Source organism: Besnoitia besnoiti, chromosome XII (genome assembly GCF_002563875.1).
Source record: "Besnoitia besnoiti strain Bb-Ger1 chromosome XII, whole genome shotgun sequence".
NCBI lineage: Eukaryota > Apicomplexa > Conoidasida > Eucoccidiorida > Sarcocystidae > Besnoitia > Besnoitia besnoiti.
Genome location: NC_042367.1, coordinates 441752 through 464229, shown reverse-complemented (window position 1 = coordinate 464229; position 22478 = coordinate 441752). Strand labels below are relative to the sequence as shown.

Genomic DNA, 22478 nt, shown 5'->3' with positions numbered 1-22478 from the left:
ACGAAAGCTAAGCACACTGCATTAGCGGCCCTCCTGGGGCGCTGCTGGGCCGATTGCTACACTTGCCGCGTGATGATGCCCCAGGAAGAAGGTGCAGACCTGTGGAAGCCCTACAACGCTGGTAACACGGATTGAGATCACCGTCTAACAACAGCACGAAAATGACACTCGGACAGCGAGTAGTGCATTCGATTCCCGACTTCGTCACACAAAACTCGTAATGCCGCACGCATCCCGATCAAGAGGGGACAACGCACGCCCAACGATTCTAAACAACTTTAATCACGCTGAGTACGCCATTATTTCCAACACGCGGGATTAGGACCTGCTGTTTTGCTGCGGTCAGGTCCAGGAGCCTGGCCGCCCATACGTCAGCTCGGAGCGAGCGATACCTGCAGACGAACGGGGCGTCAATTGCTCACGGCACCTCTGGGCTCGTCGCCACCAGCAGGGAGAGATCCAAGCGAGTCGCCCCCGTTGAGCGCTTCATCCTGAGCACTCCCCATCAGCGTCTCGAGATCCCCCCCTCCCCTCTGAGCCGTGAACAGGAAGACCGCAGAAAACCGCGCCACGTGCTTAACGCTTGCTTACGCTCACCACTGGTTCGCGCGTGAGAGACTCGCGTGAAGGAAAATCCTGGTAGTTGCCGGCAACACCGCTCCTACTGCATGATTGATCGTTCCGGCCAGTGGACGGTCATGCATGAAGTACTCAAGTACGCAAGCTGGAATAGCAGCAGCGACCGTACACACACTGAGCCATGTGCAACACAGGCATCCTTATATGATTGCAGTGCAACACCAGCGGCTGTCGGTTTGAGGCGAGTTACAACTTACTCTGTGTGCTTCACTCTCCCCAGACTTGGATTCTCTCGAGTTGTAAACGTCGAACCCAAACGATGGCTCATCAGTCAAGGCAGCTCCACGCGACCTGCGGATATCTGCGGCAGAGTACTCGCCGTCTTGTCCAGCGACGTCTTCTGGTCCTCGGGCCGCTCCTACGCCGTGCCATGCCTCGTCTCCATTGACCCGTCGCCAGTGTTGATCGTACTGTGCATGAACTGCATCTGCTCTCATCCCAACCCCGTGCACGCCATCTCGCAGCCCACTTCCCCCGAGAGCTGACGACAGCGACTGCCCGTCGAAAAGCCGACTCATTTAATCATACGGCAATGTGCGAAGCTTGTCTTTCTGCGCGCGATGAGCGCCCGCCCACGGACCGAGCCACTTCCCCCCTACCAACCCGAAGCAACGACGTCTTCCGGGCCTCATCTGTCCTCACCGCCACTCGGAGGATTGCCTCCATCACGGAATGCGAACGTGGATCCGAGGGACGAACCTCCCCCGAGAGGTGAAGCAAGTCCGGCGTTCTGCCGTGAATGACTGCCATTACTTCTTCCAACCCCGCAGGATGCAGCCGCCATCTTTCGTTTCAATTCATGCTCCCGCTGTTCAGCCTCACGGCGGGCAGCGATAGCCTTCCGCCTCGCTTGCGGTTCACCCAGCTTCGAGATCGGGAAGTACCGTTTCATCTCTCTTTTACCATCATACGAGTTTGCGCAGTAAGCGTGTTTCTTGCAAGCCTTGCCTCAGGTGGCTCGCTTGCAAACTGCTACTGGAAGTTTTGCCCCCTGCAGAGCTATCGCCATTTCCTACACAAGCGCTCATGTTTTGTAGCTTTGACTTTCTTTTACCACTACGGGTAATATCGACAGAATCTGCTTCCGACAGATAACTGAAGGCTCTTCCAGCAGGAGTCCGAACATAATGGTCTCCCAAATCCATTTCCACGTCAAGCCATCTAACGAATGGGATGCAACTCACCGATGCTCGCGAAGCAAAATGGCGTCCGGACCCCTGAATAGCGCACCAAACAACGCGGCATCGCCCCATGTGCCGAGCGACTGCGCTTGTCCTTGAAAATAGGCAAGCTGCTGCAGGTCTTCCTCCAGCTGCTGTTGCTGTCGCAGCTGCCTCTGCTGAAGTGCCTCGCCAGTTAAGCAACTTTGCAGGGAGATTTCCGGAAATCTCCCGCCACTTTTCGCAAGAGCAGATCCCGAGCCGTGAACTCCTTCTGCAAAGCCATTAGAGGGAAGTGCGCGACAGCCCGATTCGGCCAACTCTAACGGAAGCCAGCGTCATAGGGCACGCGGCAGATTCCACGAACCCGCCGCCATCCGATGGCGGTGCGCCATCTGCTCAGCACCCACCGAGCCACCACCGCCGAGCCCCTGTCCCTACCCAGACAGCTCGCCATGTGCAGTCTCGTTGCCCTGACGAAGTTCCGACGCTGTGTAGCCCGACGCAGCGCCATCTGCGATGCCTGCCTGATGCCTGGCTCGTGCACTTTCTTGTTGACCCAGGGCATGGCGTGGCTCTCTATCAACACGTCCAGAGCTATGTGCTTCATTCTTGGGGGCACCGCCAAAAGCGGCAAGAAGCTCCTCAGCTTTATACGACGTCCGGAGCGATGTAAACGATCCCTGGGCGGTGGCATTGTCCTGCCTTCGCCGGGCTTGCGCCGCCCTACCTCCCTCATCGTCCTCGTCGCGGTCACGTTTTCGATCGCCTGGATACGGAGAGAATCTTTCCCGAGCGTTCCCCGCCGCTCCCGCCGACTGCTCACACACATCGCCGCCACGCATCCTCCAGACCGACTCACCGTCGTCCTCATCCTTCCTGCTGCAGTCTTTGCCACCTTCCACCCACGGAGCTCTAGCCCGAAGCAGCTCTGCTGTTGTTCGTCTGTCGGCGCCCAGCCCTCCAAGCCTGTCCTCACTTTCGTGTAAGGTATGGCCACTTTGCCCGTGCCAGATCGCGCCGTCCGGGCTGGCTGCGATGCAGTTACGCTTCTCCTCTTTCTTGAGTTCTCCGTCTGCGCGTCGCGGAAGACCGCTTCCTTGGACACCCTTCTTACTGCGGTTTACGCAGGACCGCGTGTCATCGAACGCTCTGGCGTCATCTTCCAGTTGGGTGGACAGGCTTGCAGTTGGTGTCCGGGCGACGCATGCAGGGGAGTCAGTCCCGGGTCCAGGAGAGGAACCTGAGGGTGTATCTGCGTTGCTGCGAATCCGGCGCTCGTATGTCATGCGGACGCCGACAGCGAGTGCGCGCGCTTCATAGAACCCGTAGGTATCGATTTTGAAACGTTTTTTTATTTGACGCCGATCTTCGTAGAACGATCCAATCCAGGATCTCTGTGTCTTGTCGAAATAAACGCCTCGCATCGGACGCCGGGTATCGTGAAACGTGTCGCTTTCACCGTGATCTTGTGGGACAGCACCTCCCTTGCTTCCGCCGCCCTCTGTCTTGGCAAGCTGGCGTGATCCTGGAGAAACTCCTGTCCCACTCTGCGTGCGGCAGTGCGCTGTCGGCGTGAGCACCTTTTTCCCCGCTGTACTGTGAACTGCGACCACAGATCCGTGGTGTTCCCTAGGAGTCTGCCCCCCGTTAGCGCGCTGGGAAGTGCGGGCGTCTCCAGGGATTGTCTTGAACCCTCCTGCCTGTTGATGACCCAAAGCGTCCTTCGACCGGAGCGTGCCCAGTCCTCGGCGAGTGGCGGCCTGGCTGCAAGGATAACGGCTCCCTAAACCCGGGATCCTGCTGTTGGAGTTACTGGAATCTGCTAGATCAACACACGACGAAACTGGCTCACCGAAGCCGCCAGTCGAGAGAAGCGAATGCGGCGACAACGGACTTGCCCCGCGATCCCCCATTACGAGGCCCGAGCGCAATGCCCCAGCGCCTGCGCCGTCCCCGAATCGTGTTGGCGACCGGTGGGCAGCGCGACCGCTGATCCCTTCCGAGGTCCCCGGTGCACGATAAGAGGCTGCAGTCTGGTAAGTAAGACCTCGTCGAGGGTCTGCGTCGCCCAGACGACGTTCCTGGCCATCGTCGCCTCCTTCCCTAACTGCGTTACAGTCTTCACAGCCATCAGCAGAGTGCACGCAAGGTTGAGACCAAGTTCGTCTCGCAGATGAACCATGCCGTATTTCTCCTCGCCGCCACGAGCCCGCGGCCAGCCACGCGCTGGCATCCGCGTCAGCTAGCCCGCCAGCCTCTCCAACGTCTCCGCCGCGCGCTCCACCCCTCGCTACCTCCTCCCGAGCAGCACCACGTCGACCCACGAGATCGTCGTCGGCTTGGCCGCTACCGTGCCGGCTACCGGCGCTTTCTCCCGTTCCGAACGTAACCTTTCCCCTGCTGAACGGCACTGCGAATTCGCTATCCCCGACACCCGCGCCTCCATGTTCCGCCACGCCATACCGTCGCCCGCCAAGCTCAGCCGCCTGCCTCCGAGAACAGTCTTCCACACACGACGAGCTAAGATCGCCGGGAGAGTCACGGTGCCAATCCTGGCTGCCAGTTTTACTTGAGCTGAACGAGAAGCGATCGAGATGGGCAGCCTGGGCGCTGCCTCCGTGCAGCTCCTCCTCGCCCGCTCTCTCAGAGAGCCAATTGGACGGTTTTGCCGTCGCGTCCTCCTCCAGTCTGCCGCCGCTGGTCAGGTACGACGGCAGCATACTCGTGTACAGCGGGGCGAGAAAGAGAATGGGTTCGCCGTCCATAGACGCATTTTGCTGTGCCTCGGTGGCGCCGTCAGGAGATCGCGACTCAGCGAGAAGGGCCTTATCTCCAGTTCTCAACGCAGCGTCGCAGCCCTCAGAGCCGGACGCGCGCCGACCGCCCGCAGCAAGTTGCTCGGCAAGGCGCCGCGCGAACTCTTTACTTGCGGCAACAGCGTCACCCTGTCGCTCGGCCTCCGAAGCCTGGCACCTGTACCCTCCATGCGCACGCTCCAGCAGCAGCAGGTGCCCGTCGCAGTCACCGCTGGGGGGCGCGCGGGCCTCTTCGCTGCACAGTTGCCACAGCTCCCCCAAGTTCCTGTATGCGCTCTGCGTGGCCAGCTCCAAGGCGACGGAAAGCACAGCGTTTGCCGCCCGAATCATCGTGGCTTTCCCCTCATACTCAGCGGAAGCCAGGAGGACAGTGGCGTCAGGTAGCGTTCCATTGGGAGTTGGCTGCGATGGCACCCGACCCGTAGCCTCATCGCCGGCTGTCGCATTCGACTCTCGCTCTGCGTCCGCACACTGTCCTCCGCCTTCTGTGTTCAGGCCGCACTGCCTCTTCGCCGCCTCAGTCGTGCCGCACGCGTCTGCGGTGGAGCATGCTGCATCTAGTCCGCAGCTCTCGTCCTTGACAAGAAGCTTTCCGACATGCGCCGCCGCAGTCGCCGCGAGGACGGCAGGATCGATGCACAACAGAACAAGCATGTCAGTTAGCACGAGGAGATAGTTAACCATGCATGCTGGCAAACCCCGAAGAACCTCTTCCTCGGCGCCGAGAAGCCAGCCTACCAGGAGTTTCGGTTCCTCGCTACCTGAAGGGACGCCCGTGGACGGCAACTTCGTGTCGACCTCCTCTTGGCTTGTAAGCTCTACGAGCGCCGCAGCCTCTGCATCGCTCGTGCTTCCAAGCAGACTCTCTTGGCTGTCACTTCCTTTTCCCTGCGCTGAAAGTGCCACGTCCGCACCAGACAGCGTCGCCTTAGATTCAACTGAAACGAACCCTTCGTCGCGGCGTCCGCCGACTCCTTCAGCGTGATGAACAGCTGCCGCTGCCTTAGCACTGGTTCCAGAGTCGCCCATATCATCCATTTTCATCAGATGATCGGCCGATACGAGCGAGATCTCCGCTCCATACAGTTGCCTCTTATGAAATCCAAAAATGGCTGAAGGACTCTGCTTTGCCAGCGAGTCCGCAGTGGGGTCGGTAGTAGGCGCTGCCCCCGGCGAGTGGAAGGACAACGCTCCGTCTTCTGCGCGCTGCTGTATGTGCGATACAATGGACAGCATGTAGTGCTTCAGCTGCAAGGCAAGGTGTCCCGCTTTCTCCCGCTCTTTGAACATAGCAAGCGACTGGATGCCGCACGCCCGACATGTCTCAGTGGTGCAAGAAACATCTTTGCACGTACGCCTTCCTCCGTATTCCTTATCTCCGTGGACGCGTTGTAGAGACAAACTTTTCGTCTTGTTCGTAGACGCTGCTGGCAACCCCCAAACACCTGCCTCACTCCCTGGCGCCGCCGTGTCGGTTTGCTGAAGTTCAGTTTCCAAGCGTGGTAGAGCGTCGACGAATACCTGCAATAGGAGCTGATTCTCTTGATCCAGCTGAGCTCTGAACACATGTCGGACGAAATCGCGGACGAGCGGTGGCGGCTTAGGAACAGTGGAAAGCTTCTTCAGATTCGAAATCGCGGAAGCGATGGAGACATATAGCGGCGCGGAAAGGGGCATGGAGCTCGCCTGGCAGAACACCTCACCAGGTGGTTCCTCATCATGCACACTGCATGCCTTCAAAATGTCTCTCCGCAGTGCAATCGCACCATCACGCTCAACAGTCGTTTCACTCGCTCTAGTCGTGTCGCCACCCTCCAGTCCGAGCTCCTTCCCGAGTTTCCCCAGATTCCGGGCTTCGTCGTGGCTGGGCAGCTGCAGGCGCTCAGCAACGACAGTCTTGGCGCGGCCTTCGTCTACACGGCGACTGGAGCCGCCCTCGAGAGTCGAAATGCACGACGCGGAGTCTTTCAGTTCGCACGCGGAGAAAACGCCCTTCTCACTCTCGCTGATGGCTTTCTGGACCTCTATTAGTTCCGCCTCGTCGGCTCGAGCCTCTGCGCACTGCACATCCATCTGCGGGTCTAGAGCAGCCACTGCTGCCTTGCCGCCATTGTTTTGTTTTTCCGCGGCGTCGGCTGCGAGCGCCGCAGCGGGGCCCGCGCCACAGGAGCCGCGGAATGGGTCATCTCCCGCTTTGCATTCTGCTAAGCCATGGCTCGCGGCAGCAGCGCCGCCTCCTAGCGTAGGGGTGCGTGGCGTGGGCGGGGAGTGCGCGAACCCTTGGGCGATCTTCGCCGAGGGCAAGCTGCCCTTCCATAGCGCCATCGGAGGCACCTGATCGTGGTCTTCTGGCTTCACCAGCGGATCCAGAGTAGGACGGTTCGCAGAGACACTCGAAAAAACAGGAGCTGTCTGGGCCCTAGCCTCGCGCGCCGCCCAGCAGAGGTCGTCATCTCGGTTGAGTTTGCCATCTGGCGGTGAGGAGGTCTCCGCGGACGCCGCAGCGCCTGCCGCCGCGTTTAGCCTTGTGTCGCACACCTCTGAGGCTGCAGCGGAGTCTCGGTCGGTCACCCTTTGAAGCGGCAGCATCGTAGTCTCTCCACCGTCACCAACCGATTTATCTTCGTAGACATTTCCCGTCGCTCCGTCGAGTCTGTGGGGTACGCGCGGCTTGCAACTGTCCACTTCGCCTCCAGCCACCGTCATCGTAAGGTGACGCGCGGTAATGGCGATTCAGACCGGCTCGAGAAGCGCCTCGGATCGCGTCCTTCGAAAGCTGATGGTGACGGGCGATGCTTCAGTGCGCACGGCGCAACGCTTGCTGCAACCCCAGCCGACGCCACCACCGCCACGAGGGCACCACTGCACACGCTTGGTTCGACGAGTCAGACGCACACGATGATTAAAACACAGAGCGATAAAAGACTGGAGGGCCTACAAGATAGGCGACTGGCACGCCATTAAAGTGTGCGCTATGCAAGTCTTAGATCCGTCGGGCTTTGAAGGTTGACGGCCGCGGCACCTGCTTCCCGTAGCGAGCCCGTGAACTCCAGAGTCAAGCAATGCACTCCTCTCTGAATAAAGCCAATTCCTCGAGCTTCATGAGCTCCTTTATGCCTGTGCGAAAAATACGCGAGAGCGCCTGCACTGCAGCGTGGGCGGTGCCGCCGTACCGGCACGGAAAAAACCCAACTCAACCACGAAATTATGCCCTAATCTGTGAGACTGCTGCCTTTGTGTGACTCGGCAAGTCCCCCTGGTGACAAACAAACGGTGGAGCTGAACACAGCCGTGGAATTGGGACTGAAGGAAGCCAAGAGTGCGCCTCGAAACTGGGGTCCAAGTGCCGGCAATCCTCGAGCGGTTTGTACCCGCATCTTGCGTCCACAACGGCACGGCCAGGCTGCGCAGCTTCTGGCTTAAAGTGAGCTTCACACCAATTCTCCGCAGCCTCAAACACGGAACTCTTTAGAAGCCAAGGCCTCGTATGAGTTGCAAGCATCCTTGAGCTACACGTCTGTTCTCCACGACTCCCCACAACGATCCTTGCGTTGTGCCGGACTCTCCTGCGGGAGCCTTGCACGGTTCACCGCCCGCCCTTCCTTTGTTCAAGTGAGTTCGGGCGCCGCTGTGTCTGAACACAAAGTCAAGACCAGCGCGCCAGGCGAGAACTGAGACAAAAAGCCCTATTTGCGTCGAACAGAAAAAACCAAAAGGCGTCGCACTGCGTGGCAAGATTCCCGTCCTTTTCGACGGCTCCTGTGCGCAGAAATTCGCACATCGTCTACCACTCCAAATCGGAAGCGGACGCGCCTCAAGAGTCGATCTCGACGTGCCGAGACCTCCGGAGCGTACGCCACAAACCCTTCTCCACGGGCGCCGCGAGCGCGACCGCTCACAGCCAAAAGGCGTTTTCTTTGGCCTCAGCGGGCATGGCGCGGCTCCGGGAACTCTGAAACAGTACGAGGCGAAAAGGGCGAATTTGGGTGCCATGTACCGGCGGCTCTCCCGGCTTCGCTGGCGAGCTACCTTTATATCGTCATACCCCCCTTCCCCGGTGCATTGTCTGCTCTCGATGCTGCTGTGCCTCGCCTCGCGGTGAGCGGCCTCCCCCTGGTAGGGCGTGAGCGCGGAAACCCCGATCAGGAGGTACAGGGTGGATTGAGCGCCGATACGGCCCCCTCTCCTCGCTCGGAAAAGGAAGTAGCCGCTAATAAGCTCCTGCACTATGCCGGAAAAAGGATCGCTCGACATGAAAAAGCCTACGACGGGCATTTGCAAGCCTACAACGCACGGTGAGGCCCAGGGATTCGCTGGGAGGAACGCAGGAGGAACCCGAACGGAGTCTGACTCGCGGTTGCTCCAAGAAAGGCTGTAGCAGCGGTATGAGGAGGAACAAGGCCGTACGGACGATACCCAACAAATCGACTCCGTAAAGAAACACAGCGAGCCACGAACTAAAATAGTAAGGAGACAGGCTGGCTATGAAGACGCGAGGAGGCAGAAGCACCGTTTTCAAGAGGTCGGATGACCAAGTGTGCGCTTGTCGCCTTTGTTCATCGACGGAGTCGTTGCAGGACCCCCCTTCTGAGCTAAATCACCAAAGCAGCTCGAAGAATCCAACCCCCGCCAAAAGGAGCGAGGACTCCGCCGGCTGGCTCTTCCCACGGACCCGTCGCTCGACGTCGTCGGGTTGCTGAGCTAAAATCGACTTTCGCCCGTAGCTTGGTGGCATGTGACAGCAGCTTCACACCGCGATGAGTGCCTCTTTTTCACGAGACACTCACACGTATCCCGAAGACCAGTCAAGGTCCCGCCAAGAAGAGCCCGACTCGCCGTGGCTGTCTACCGCCGGGGGTGTTCCATTTCCTGACCCTTTGTCTGAACCACACGATTCGGAGCAACAGCGCTCGAAGCAGAGATTTACCGGAAAATGCAAGCAGCGAGCGAGGACATCTTTCAAAGAAGGCATTGTCAGCGCGTTGTTGCAGTGTTTTCTGCTTCACCTAGATGAAAAGTTCGCCTCGCACAACAGGTTAACAGATTGCTAGTTAGGGGCAGCTGCCACCCGTACAGGAATGCCCCGGTAACGAAGAAGGAATCAGCCACCAGAATTTACGAGGCACGTGGAAATGGAAGAAGGAACGTCGTTGCCACAAACGGTGGCGGCTCGGGAAGCCCCCCCTTCGTCGTTTGATGCACAGCCGAGAACCCGCTACGTGAAAGCGAATGCGCTGGACGCACACTTCTCCTCATCTGAAGCCTTCTAAGAAGCACCGTTGGCCTCCGCCAACGCCTCCACCCAGGCGGGCGCTTCTTCCCTTCAGCGCCGAACAGAAAAGTACTCTAAGAACTAGTGAAAACCCGAAGCCGCGTTCAATGGCGGATAGTCTGGCATGCGAGAGGGCAACCAGTGAGGCATGCTTCGCCTGTGTTCAGACCACCCCCGCGAGGCGTGAAAATCAGCCACCGAGACAACGGAATGAATCGAAAGAAAGCAGAACCCGCGGTACACTCCGCTTCCTTGAGGTATTTCCTGCGACGGAGAGCGCCATGGAACCCCGTACTCTGCATACCTGTCTAAGTCTGACAGCGGCTGCGCTTCGCGTCTAGATTCGACGACCTTCGGGACGAAACTCCTGTTAACGTGTGTGCAAAAAATTATCGCCACCACCTGCTTGTGACTAAGGATGCGCCATCTGAGTGTGAGGACACGTGAAAACACCAAACCAGCCTCGACGCAAATCGGCACGAGCTTTATAGCAACACCCCCCCCTTGCCTACAGTTATACACGGAGCATACTCTAGGACTGACAGCGGACCGAATCCTAGTCTCTCCCCTCAAGCCGATGCAACTACATTACTACTCACCAGACTACACGAATTTGGAATAAAGCATCAGTTTTGCTACCGCCACCCTAGGACCGGCGGACCGCTGTCGCTGTGAGTTCGGCCGCTGCGCCTGCCGTGAACAAAGGGCTTGACTAGAGTGTCATCACACAGTGCCACCTTCACGTGTTTGGACAGCTCTGCGTGTACGCTGACCTTCTTCCGCGGGGCGATCTTAGGCCGACGCCAGCATGCATACGTGTGGAAACCTTTTTTTTCTCAAAGATACGCTTTATTGCCTGGAGACAGCGCAAGCTTTGGGCAAATAACCCTGGCAAACTGACAGAGAACGGGGGGGGGGGGGGGGGGGGGCGGGGGGAACACTTCAGACGACCCGGCTGCAATCAGCCTCCTGAGGCAAAATGCCGGCAGCTCTGGTTCTGTGAACGAATACCCTCCAACACGTTCGGTAGAAAAGAACAGCCAGAGAGTTGCAGAGATCAGCCGAGGCTGCCGCCCGACGCTCTTTACACGGGGGGGTTCGAGCGAACGCAGAGAACGCAGATGCGCACATTGGCGCATGGGGAGGGCACCATCCAAAACGTCACTGCTCACTCGCAGAATAAACGGAGGACGCCCCGGATATCACCCTGGAGTAAAGAGAATGAAGGAGACGACAAGAGTAAAAAGGATGCAACCTATGACGAGTAGAATCATGGCGTAGAAGAAGCCGAAACCAGTACCGTAAATCAAGCTCTTTGTGTCTTTGACCGCAACATGCGTCCTGTCCAAGTGGCGTTGCTGCGCCTCGCCTGTGCGCTGGAGGCGGTCGCGATCCCGCTGGATGACTTCGCCGTAACGGGTTGCTTCTTCTTTCATCACGTGTGCAAAATCAAGAAGTTCCTGTTCCAGTCCCTCCTCCTCTTTGCCTTTTCCTTCTGCTAAACCGCCCGTCCCGCCGGCCCTCGCCCCTTTTGAGGTCCCCTGGTGCCTCCGCCGAAGCCGCATGCTGCCGTGCGCGCCGCGTCGACTTGCGGCGGGCGCTAAAAGAGCCTGGCGTTCGACCCGCGCCGCGTCTGCAGGATGACGGGTCTGCGCTGGAGCGCTGACGTAGAAGGCAGGAGCAGCAGGCCGGATATCCCGAGGACCTACAAGCATGCTGCCGCTTTCTGCTTTAGATAGGGCATGCTCAGGCTCTTTTGCGCGGTCACCTCTAATTTCTTCAGCTGTCGCTGCCGAACCCAGCTCGCTGTGTGCCTCTTCAAGACTAGCAGGCGCGGCTCTTGCAGCCTCTCGGCCTCGATCCTCCTCGTCGTCTGTGCTCAGACCTTCCGCCGCCCAGAGCTCCAGAACTGCGTCGGTCAATTCGAATGGCGCCTCTCCTTCAGCGACCTCCGAAGCGACAGCCAACGGCTGCACATCCTTTGGAGGCGTGGGCTCCGCCTCGCCCGAGGCAGCGTAGAGAGGCACCCCGAGGTGAGCGAGGAGCGGAACGCGCAGCAGAGCCTCGCCAGCCTCCTGCAGCGCCTCGAGAGTTTGTTCTGAGGCAACGAAGAACGACAGACACAGGCGACCGAATGTGACAAGCGGGCGGCGTCCAGCCCACACCCCTTCCTTTTCTTTACCGGGAGGAGCTGGGGGCGCCTTGCGGCTGCATCCACATACATCGAGTCACGCACGACTGTCTGCTCACGCTCGCCAGGAAACCGCCATCCTCAGCCGAGAGTGGAGCGCGAGAGAGTCTCCATATTCGGTGGTGCAGGCTTTATTCATAGTCTTGTATCATACGCGTTGTCGACCCACCGAGGGATACACATTGCACGCCTGTCGATTCGAGGACACGCAAACGAGAAACGCCCCTAGTGCGGAGGCAGAACACAGAAGCGGAAACGCGCGTGTGGCGTATCCTGAGAAGGCCTGCGCCGTCCTCCTTACGCTGGAGGCGGATGGGCGCCGCTACTGCCTCGCTATCGGGGATTCGTGGCACTGTGTGGTGAAGCGAGCCAGGACGCCTCAAGAGAGCTACGTTTCGCCAGTCTCGGCATCTCCCTCCCTCTGAAGCGTTCAACGCTCTCGACATGCACAGTGTGACGAGGCTCCGCCGCCCCGCCCGGCACGGGTCGCGTGCGGCCGCTCTGGCGCACACGCTGCCGTTCCTTATTTCTACGAATTTGCGCGAAAAAACGGACAGCCTGCCGGCGCGTCAGGCGCGCGACACGCACGCGCCTTCACCAGGTGCAGGAAGGATTAAGTCGCGTCTGTAGAGGGGCGCGGCCTCCTGAGGGCGGCTGACTCACCGCAGAATGCAATCTCTGCGGCGAGAGGCGCCCGGCCGTCTTCACCCTCGGTTATCCACGCCAGTGTCTCCTCGACAGTCACTTGTGCGGCTCGGAGAGCGAGCAGAAGCTGATGGATGCGCATAGAGAGAAAAAGACTGAGCAGGGCATGCGGCGCGCAAAGAGCGACACACGTCAGCCCCTCAACAGCCGTCGCCGCGGCAAACGCAAGCAGACACGCGGCACAAAGCCGAGAAGAAACACGCTTTCAGCGAAAAGAGATCTGCCACGGACACAAAGGTATGAACGCGAGAGCGCTCCGTGGACGCCGCCTCTGAATGCCTCACCACATCCACTCGCCGGCCTGCTGAGCTCGCAGCTCCGCAACATCCTATTTATCTACTCACGCTTCTTCCACGCAGTCACTGTGGGCAGCATCAGAGGCTGGTGCCTCGAGCCGTCGACGCAATGATGCATACGCAGCTACCACACACGCACACAGTTCTACACCTTCGCAAGCCTTGTCAGCTAACCCAGACCTTCCGCACGCTGGGTCGCTGCGTGTCGAGTGAAGGCGCCTGCATTCCGACCAACACTCCTGCGTGCAAGCTGGCGCTTGCGAAAATATGTGGAACTGACAATCCTTCCGGTGATCGGTGCGCGAATCCGGACCTCCGCGGCGTTCCTCGCCTTCCTCACCTGGATGGCCTTCGCGCGGGAGACAACCGCATCTTCATCCGCGTCCTCTTCTTGCGAAGCTCCGCATTCTCCTCCAAGCCTTTGCGCGTCTTCACGGGAGCACATTTGCGGCTCATGACGCGCGGCCTCTGCTTGCGGCGCGCCTTCCCCTCTCCAGCTCTCGTCGCGCAGCGAGACTCGCGCATGATCGGCTGCGAAGGCTGCTGCTGCATGCGCGAATCTTCGGGCCTCAGCGGCGACCAGAAGGAGTCTCCGTCGCCCGTCAGGCAGCGAGGCGCGGAGACTCCGCGGCGCGCGTCCTCGGGCGGTGGCCCCCAGCTCGGAGTAGTCGCCCTGTCGAAGTGCTCCTCCAGCCAAAACTGAGGGAGCGCCGCCAGCGGCCGCCGCAGGCAAGCTGGGCGCAGAAAACTGAGACGCGGCAAACGCATCCATCGAGGACTTCAGCGAGCCGCACGAAGCAGCCCGAGCTGGAAGAGAAGAGGAGAACGCGGGCGAGTTCCCCGCCATGCCCCGCGCGGTGCCGGAAGAAGAAGACGAAGACGCAGAGAGCGGAGACGCAGGCGGAAACGGAGAGAGGGAAGACGGAGACTGACTGACCCGCGGATGATGCGGAAAGGGATGTGTGTCTCCCGGGCGGCGCCCAGCGGGACAAGGCGCCGCGACGGTCATGGCGCCCGCATTTGGCCTCTTCTGAATCCGAGGAAACTCAGCGGAGGCACACGCGGCATCGGCAACACCGCGCCCAGAGGTACTGGAGTGCCTGACGGACGCAAATGGGGAGAGCCGGTCACCGTGATCGCCTCGCTCTCACGCCGCCGCCGGCATAAGCACCAGCAGCAGAAACACAGACTGAGTTCTTGCGAGTAGTGCGGCTAGAAAGAGCCCTTTCCATCGGCTTTGAGACGGACGAATGCTGCCTTCTTGCTGCCTTTTCTCTCAACAGGTCGTGACCGCGGGGCGGTTTCTCCCCACGCACACGTGGCGTGCGTGCGAGCAAAAAGTGGGAAGCGCCGCGAGAAGCTGGAGCGCAGGAGAGACAGCCGATCGCCTCGCAAGAGAAAATGACGCAGCACACTCACGAGAAGTTGCCTGCCAGACGCACCGCTCCAGGGGGCAAAGACCGACACCGCGCGAGGACGTGGAGGCTGCTTTTACAGAGATAAGAAAGTGGCAAGACTTGTTTCGCGCCGCTGTCAGGCTGATCTTCTACATGTCTAGCACGGCACGCTGCCGCGAAGCTAGACTCGTTCTGTGAAAGCGTTGCAGGAGCGAAGGAGAGAGACACTTCGGAAGCGGAGGCGTCAGCGTAGCCGGACGCTTAGAAGGCAAATAGACAGACACACAGACAGACACGCTGGGAAGCAGGCGACGGCGTGCTGAGCAGACAGCGGCGCAGAATAGGCACTAAGCAACAACAGAAGATTCAGAGTCTCATCCGGTTAGGAAAAACTCAAAAATCTGACGCAGGGGGGCTAGCTTCGCGTGGACGCACGGACAGACAGCGTCACCGTGCTGACTAGACGCGCACTAGATGCGGCCTCTATCCGTCCGTACCCCATAAATTCCGCATTTTTGTCGATGTAGAAGAGTCAGCTGGGCGCCTCTGGTCTCTAGAAGCCAATGACGTGGAAAGAGACTCTCTTCTATTAGACTGAGCCTGACTTTTTGCGCCTGTGCACGGACAACCAGCGAGGCCGGAGGTCGCCGATTTTCTCGTCGAGCGCTTTCGCGAGAGCCGCATGCAGCCTTTTTCTCGCGGGACGAGCGAAAGAGCAGACAGACGCATGTACAGCCCTCAGAGCTCCAGCAGAAACCCTGAACGACCAAACAAAAAGGAGGAGTCTTCCACTTCTTCTTTTATCTTTCCTGGTTCGAGTCGGCGTGCCTGTCCTCCAGAAGAGGGTCGCACGAGCGGCTTTCTGTCGCAGTTCACTTTTTCCTGGCGCCCCACAGGATCACCAGGGCGAGGCGTTTGCGAGGCTCCGGATTCGCGGCCATCTCTAAGAAGAACGGAGAGAGAGGAATCGGATGAGAAGGAGAACTTTTTGTTTTTCGCGGGGGGGTTGGTTCACTTTTCACCTGCCTTGCGTGGCAGAGGCGCCAGCGCGTCGCGCGAGGTCTCGCTGCGTTGTTTGAGTATCTGGCCTGCGACGACTTCGTTTTCATTTCCCGTCGTCGCTCTCTCGGCTTCTTCTCTCTTGTCTCTCTTTTCTCTCTTCCGCTCGCGCCGCTGCCGCGTGCGTCATCCTCGGCGCGCAGCTCGCGTCTCTGTTCCCTGAGTGGGCGCTTCGCCTCTGTTTTCCAAGATGGCGGGGGGAGACCAGCGCAAAAAGAAGAAGGGCAAGGAGCGCTTGGACAAATTTTACCACTTGGCCAAGGAGCAAGGCTACCGCGCGCGTAGTGCGTTCAAGCTGCTGCAGCTCAGTCAGCGGTTCAACCTCTTCCAGAAGAAATGCAACAGTGTCGTCGACCTCTGCGCCGCGCCTGGAGGTTGGCTCCAGGTCGCCGCCAAGCACTGCCCGGTCGCCAGCACCATCATCGGTGTCGACCTCGTCCCCATCCAGCCCATCCGCGGCGTGCAGACTTTCACCGGAGACATCACCTTGCCGCAGACTGCGGCGCGAATCCGAAAGCTCGTCAAGGTGGGAGCGAGAAATACATGCTGCGCACGCCAGGCGGAGAAGCGCCGGCGCGCTTCTCGCCGGCGCGCTTCTCGCGCGCAGCTCAGCCAATCCGCTTAGAGGGGAAGGCGGCTGTTGCGCGTCTGGCGTCCCTCTCGCGGGCGAGACAACGCGCCGCGGGAGGCCACGGCGGCGGAGGCCTCAACCGAGTCGTGAAGCCCACACACACACTCTCTCGCTCGCTGGCTGCGTAAGGAGTCGCGTGTGTGGCTGCCGGCGCCTCGTGCGTTTTTCACGTGGTTGGTTGGGTTGGGTACCCGTGGGTGTTCTGCGCCTTCGCCTTTGCTTTTTCCACTTGTTGGTGTCTCACCGTCATCCGGTCGCGTTTGCCGTTTGGCGTGGATGTCTGCAGGTCGGGGAGGTGGATCTGGTGCTTCACGATGGCTCACCCAACATGGGTACCGACTGGAGCGTGGACGCGTTCAATCAGAACGTCTTGGTGCTTTCTGCGGCGAAGCTCGCGTCGCAGATTCTCTGTTTGGGGGGGACGTTCGTGACCAAGGTCTTCCGCTCTGCAGACTACGCGGCGCTTCTCTACGTGCTGCAGACGCTCTTTGATCGCGTCGACGCAACCAAGCCGCAGGCAAGTCGCGCGGTCTCCGCAGAGATTTTCCTCGTCTGCCGCGGCTTCAAGAAGCCGCAGGTGCTCGACGAGCGCCTCTTCGAGCCGCGCCACGTCTTCCTCCAGGCAGGCGACGACGGCAGAGCGGACGAGGAGGAGGCGGCGACCCGCAAGAAGCGCGCGGCGGCGGCCGGAGAGGACGCGGAGGCTGACGATGACGCCGACGGAGAGGGGATCTTCTTCGGCACCAAGGGCGGCAAGAAAGGCCAGTTCGCCGAGCTCGTGCGCCGCCGCGCCAAGCGCCACCGGAACGGCGACCTGCTGGCGGGGCTGCGCCGCGTCTCCGTCGACGAGTTCTTCCGCTCGAAGGACTCCACGACGCTTCTCGTGGAACAGGCGCGCGAAATCTTCTTCCAGTCGCGGGTCGCTCCGACCGCGTCCCTCGCCGCCTCCGCGCCCGCCTCCGCACCCGCCTCCGCGGCGGCGCTGGAGCTCGAGGCGGCGGTGAAAAATCACCGCTTGACTACGCCCGAGGTGCTCGCCTGTCTGGCGGACGTCCAGGTGCTGGGCAAGGCTGAGCTCGCCGCCCTCCTCAAGTGGCGCTTCCGAGGGAAGAAGGAAGTCTTCTTCGCCCTCGGGCTCAGCACGCGCGCGCCCGACGCCGACGCGCGCACCGGCGAAGCAGAAGCCGAAGACGAAGACCAAGCGCAAGAAGGTGAAGACGCGGATCAAGACGAGGAAATCGACGAGGTCAGTCGAGAGCGGGAGACTCGAGAGGGCAGTGTGTGGCGGGGAAGAAAGGTTCGCTGAATTTCGTGGGGGCATCCGAAAGCCGTCGGCTGAGGCGGTGACGTTCCCGTCTCGCCGCAGTCCGTCGCTGCGGCTATACCTCTTTTGTTCTATTCACACATATATCTATGTACATGTATATGCCTATATTTGTGGAGGAGTCGGCTGGAGTCGCGGCGCGTGGTTAACTTGTTCCGCAGGAGCTGACGCGTCTGCATGACACCGTAAAACGCCGGGAGGCGCGCCAGCAGAGGCGGGCGGCGCAGAAGCAGAAGCAGTTGGAGATGCGCAAGAAGCTGACTCGGGGCGCGTTCTTTGACGCCGCCGAGGGTCCGCTGGATCCGGATCTTTTCCGCTTCGATCGAAAGGCCATCGACCTCCTGGAGAAGGAAAAGCAGCTCGTGGACGCCTCCCTGCTGCTGACCGGCGGCGAGGACGACGACGAGTGCCAGCGGCGCGACAGAAGGGCACAGCGGGGCGGCGAGGGAGAGGACATCGCGGAGGGCTCTCAGGGGGAGAGCGACGATGACGTTGACGATGAAGACCTCGATGACGTCGATCGGTAAGCGGCAAGGAGCGTGTCAATAGAGACGCTCCCTGGAGCTGCGGGGAGACAGAGAGCAGGCAGGAGGCGTCAAGCGGCGACCCCGCCCCCCTCCCGGTGTGTTGGGCGCGGCATTTCCCAGGGACCTCTCTGTCTGTCTCGCATGCGTAGGGAGATAACCCCTGTAAGCACTCAGGCAGTGACCGTTGAACCCTAAGTCGGGCGTTGGGTGCGGCGGTGGGAGGAGGCCTGGGGCGTCCCGCTGGCGTCCTCGGTCGACTCTCCGGAGTGGGTCCTTCACATAAGCCTAGGGAGCGCGCGAAGTTTGGCTTCTCGAAATGCATAGCTGTTCGCGCGTCGGATCACCCTCTGTGCCTCCCTTTGAAGCTGTCTGCGTAAGGGGAGACGCTCCTCAACGCGTGTGCGGCTGCCTCGCTTGTGTGCTTGCAGAATGGAAGTTGAGCTGACGCTTGCGCACCGACTCAAGAAACAGCGTGCGAAGGAGGCGGCCGTCGCGGGCAACAAGAAGAAGGAGACGCGCAGAGAAAAAGTCACGGGCGAGTGGGTAGAAGAGCTGCAGGCCTTCCGCAACTCCGTTCAGCGCCGCGCTGGCGAGGCCCTCGCCGAGAAGCGACGCGCAGAGGAAGAAGAGGACGACGGCGAAGAGGGCGGCGACGCCGACAAGGAGGTGTTCGATGGTGAGCTGGAGGGGAGGCGTGCCCAGGTGGGCGCGATCGAAAGGAACTCTCCGCGTCTAGATTTTAGCCTTTGCCTCTGTGGGTCTTGCGCTTGTGAGTGTCTACATATGTGCACATATCGACATAAATACATTTATATATTGATAGATATAGAATGGCAGATAGATAACGATAGATGGGCAGATAGATAGCGAAAGATGGGCAGATAGATAGAGACAGATAGATAGAGATAGCTAGATATTTGTATCCGCGGGGAGGTTCCTGCGGGAGTGGATTCGTGCGCTTTCTCGCGCGTGTGTTGAGGACAGCAGCGCAGACGCACTGAGCTCGTGTTTCGGCGGTGTGTCTGTCGCACGTTTCAGATGCTCCATCGCCCGCGGCCGCGGCCGCTGGAAAGGCACACACTCAAGCCGATCGTTGGTTTTCGCAGCCCATGTTTGGCAGTCTGCCGTCGCTCGAGGGCGACTCCACGTCCGCGTCGCAGCCGGGAGCAGAGGAGGAAGATGACTTCAACCCCGTTTTCGACAGCGCGCGGTTCGCTGCGGCGGACGCCGGGCAGCGCCGCGCGAAGCGGGCGAGAGACTCAGATGACAGCGACTCAGACGAGGAGGAAGGAGACTCCACTCCACGGGAGAGCGAGGCCACAGCGAGCGAAATCATGCGCGAACTCGACGACCAGGAACTCCCTCAGGTCCCGCTCTCAGAGAAGCAGCAGCAGAAGAAAAAACGCGCCGCCCAGGCCGAGAAGGAGAGACAGAAGAAGCTTAGGAAAAAGCACAGCGGAGCTCACGGCGGACTCACGCCGCCTGACTCGGAGGACGAAGACGACAAAACAGGCCTGCGAGGAAGACACAGGTGCGCACCTGAGCACTCAGATGCGGTGACGGCGCGCAACCAGGGACGTCCATGTGTTTGTATATATTTGTTTGCACCGACGAGTAAATAGGCTGCCAGTGACCCTCAGGCACGCATCATCTGGGCAGACATTTGACTGGGTGGGGTATACGGCAAACGCATCCATCTATCGATTTACATCCGTGGATCTGTATGTATGTATGTATGTGTATTCATGTATATGTATATTTGTACGAGAATGTGTCTCTAGAGGGGCCGAGTGTGTTTTCAACAAGACATATGTACATATATGTATATATATGTATATATGCAGTTCCGGTAATTTTTGCGGTTTGCGGGCCCTCTTCCTAACGGGTATGTTTGTGTTTGTGTCTGGCTTTCAGAATTGAGGAGGTTCCCGCTCAGCAGGAGATCCAGAAGCCTTCGGATCCAGACGAAATTGCGCAGATTCAGGCCCTCGGTGCCCTCATGGTTCAGAAGTCGACGCGCATGGATCTGATCGACGGCGCCTACAACCGCTACGCGTTCAACGACGACGCGCTGCCTGAGTGGTGAGGCATGGGACCCGTTGTATTTTTATTCTAGGTTCCTTAATATGGCTGGCGCTTCGAAGGGTGCTGGCTTTTCTGCCCGGCGCGCCTCGAGGTCGTTGCGCAGGCCCTTGCTGTCTAGCCGATGCAGACTGAGAGCCCGTTGAGGTAGAGTTCGAGCAGTGCGGAGTGTCTCCCTTGTGCATGTTTTCTCAAACCTGTTTCGATACAGACGTGTTTCGAGTCGCGTGCTTCGTTCGCTGCAACTGCCGCAGGTTCGAGGAAGACGAGAAGGCGCACACGCGGCCAGAACTGCCGATCACGAAGGAGCTCATGCGCGAATACCGTCAGAAGCTGCTGGACATCAGCCGGCGACCCATCCGAAAGGTGAGAGTTCCTCGGGGCGCGGGCGCATGACAGGCAGGCGTGTAAATATGAATGTGCGGATACATCGAGGGTGGGGGGGGGGGGGGGGGGGGGGGGGGCGGATGAGTGGATGAGTGCTGGTTCAGGATGACACGGAGTTGTCCGTATATGTCCTCAATTTCCTGTCTTTTTGCCTGCGTTTCGCAGGTGCAAGAGGCCCGCGCGCGGAAGAAGATGAGAGAGCAGCGGCGGCTGCAGAAGGTGAAGAGTCAGGCTGCGGCGGTGGCGGAGTCGACGGAATTCACGGAGGCTGCCAAGGCCCGAGCCATCGATAAGATCGCTCGCAAGGCGCGACGCGGTACGTACGCGGCGAACAGCTTCTCGAACTTGCGAATTCCTCGCTGCGAGCAGGCCGGGCGCCTTTGTTAAGGGTTGGGATTTTGCGCCGCTGTCTGGGGAGCAGCTGAGGCTGAATTCGCGGTCGCCAGTGTTGTGGCAGGCCGAGGCCGCATGCAGCTGTGTGTGGTGCGGGGGCTGAGAGTGAGACGAGCTTTTCGCGTCTAGAGGGGGTGTGGATGTGTGTTGGCTGTGGATACTGGCGGTCGGTTTTGGGGGTTTGCGTGGATTTGCGGATAAGGTTTCGGCGTGTCTGCGCGTCTGCTTTGCAGCCGAAGGCAAGCGCGACAAGGACTACGTGGTTTCGCGGCGCGTCGGCGGCGGCAAGATGGCGCAGAAGAAGGCCGGCAAGAAGGGCGATGGAAACAACAAGGTGAAGCTCGTGGATCGGCGCTTGAAGAAGGACAAGCGCGCGATGAAGGCCGCCATGAAAAAGAAGGGCGGCAAGCGCGGCGGATTCAAAAAGAGGGGAAAGGGCGGACGAAAGTAATTGCGTGTCACACGTAGCTATGCCATGGTGGCGTTGCCCGCTCTCCAAACGTTCAAACGAATAGTAAATTCCGAGTCTAGAAACGCACAGGCAGCACACGACGACGCGCAAGGAGCTCCTCCGCCCTCGTGTCTGGCACAGTCGCACGCGCAGAAGGTCGTCTTTGACGGCGTCTCTGCGCAGCGAGAACTGGAGTCTTGCGAGTCTCGCATTGACGTCTCACGCACCGAACACGCAGTCCCCTTTTTCGTGGGGCAGGCGTGCGCTAATGCAGCGTCGTCCGATAAAGCTGCAGCGAGAGGAATTCCCTTGCTAGGCGGTTCGAAACCAGTTCGTAGTTTCTGCGCGTCCGCGCCCACGTAGGTCTCGTGGCTGTCAAAGGAAAAGAGAAAGCACGGCAATCTTGCGCACGCGCGCTTCAGGCGTTGAGGCGCCGCTCGGTACGTGGAGCCCGGCGGGGGCACCAGTCCACGCAGAGCCAGCAGTGTGTTAGAAACTATCTGTTCACTCTTTGGGCGCTCGCGTGTTGTCTCCGTGGTACTGGTTTGGAACAAAATCAACAGAACTAGGTGGCCGCGGAGAGGCAGCTCCCTGCTTCCAGAGCCCGAAGAGGGTCTGCCCCTTGCGGCGAAAACGCACTCGCGCAGGTCGGAGCATTTTAAAGACGAGGCGTTTCCGGCGTGGAAGCTTTGCCTCAACCTCCGCACGCGCCGGACTCTGGCTGTGGAGGGAGAAGCATTTTCGTCGGGGATTTCACAACGAACGTCAAAAACCCTTCGATACGACGTGCTGTCGCCCGCTTGGGTATCGACCGCAGCTTGGAGCACACACAAATGCGCTTCCACTGGGAGTTCTCGAAGGGACAGGAAGTCCCGCAAGAGAGTCCCCCAGCCCGCGAAGGCGTCTACGTCAGTTTAATAGCGATTTGGACAGTCGTAGGAATCTCGAATTTCTCATGAGCCACGGATCGAGCCCAGCGACAACCGAAACTTTACGCGTCAGAGCCACGGACGTAGCAGTCTCTCTCTCCTTTTATAACACCCTGCGCTGCCTTCTCTGCCTGTATTCGTTCTTCTTACACCATGCGTCAATCTTTCTCTGTTTGCTGTCGTATAGTAGCTTTGCGTGTCGGGCTACGATGCGCG

General features: G+C 59.7%; 4 protein-coding genes across 4 annotated transcripts; 1 reads left to right on the top strand and 3 right to left on the bottom strand.

Moving 5' to 3' along the window:
* Positions 1-410: 410 nt before the first annotated feature.
* On the bottom strand, positions 411-7324 carry BESB_022690 (uncharacterized protein; the record flags this gene model as incomplete). Its single annotated transcript, XM_029360971.1, has 4 exons — positions 411-533; positions 837-1120; positions 1694-1800; positions 2241-7324. 4 exons carry the CDS (start codon positions 7322-7324, stop codon positions 411-413), a joined length of 5598 nt encoding a protein of 1865 aa, XP_029215786.1.
* Positions 7325-8086: 762 nt separating this feature from the next.
* On the bottom strand, positions 8087-8893 carry BESB_022680 (uncharacterized protein; the record flags this gene model as incomplete). Its single annotated transcript, XM_029360970.1, has 2 exons — positions 8087-8252; positions 8664-8893. The coding sequence occupies 2 exons, from the start codon at positions 8891-8893 to the stop codon at positions 8087-8089; spliced, it is 396 nt and encodes a 131-aa protein (XP_029215785.1).
* A 2199-nt stretch (positions 8894-11092) lies between these two features.
* BESB_022670 (uncharacterized protein) lies at positions 11093-14091 on the bottom strand (the record flags this gene model as incomplete). Its single annotated transcript, XM_029360969.1, has 3 exons — positions 11093-11988; positions 12745-12853; positions 13423-14091. 3 exons carry the CDS (start codon positions 14089-14091, stop codon positions 11093-11095), a joined length of 1674 nt encoding a protein of 557 aa, XP_029215784.1.
* Positions 14092-15728: 1637 nt separating this feature from the next.
* Positions 15729-21333, top strand: BESB_022660 (ribosomal RNA large subunit methyltransferase J protein; the record flags this gene model as incomplete). Its single annotated transcript, XM_029360968.1, has 9 exons — positions 15729-16064; positions 16456-17415; positions 17655-18016; positions 18449-18696; positions 19059-19551; positions 19935-20102; positions 20357-20468; positions 20655-20805; positions 21116-21333. The coding sequence occupies 9 exons, from the start codon at positions 15729-15731 to the stop codon at positions 21331-21333; spliced, it is 3048 nt and encodes a 1015-aa protein (XP_029215783.1).
* Positions 21334-22478: the final 1145 nt, after the last annotated feature.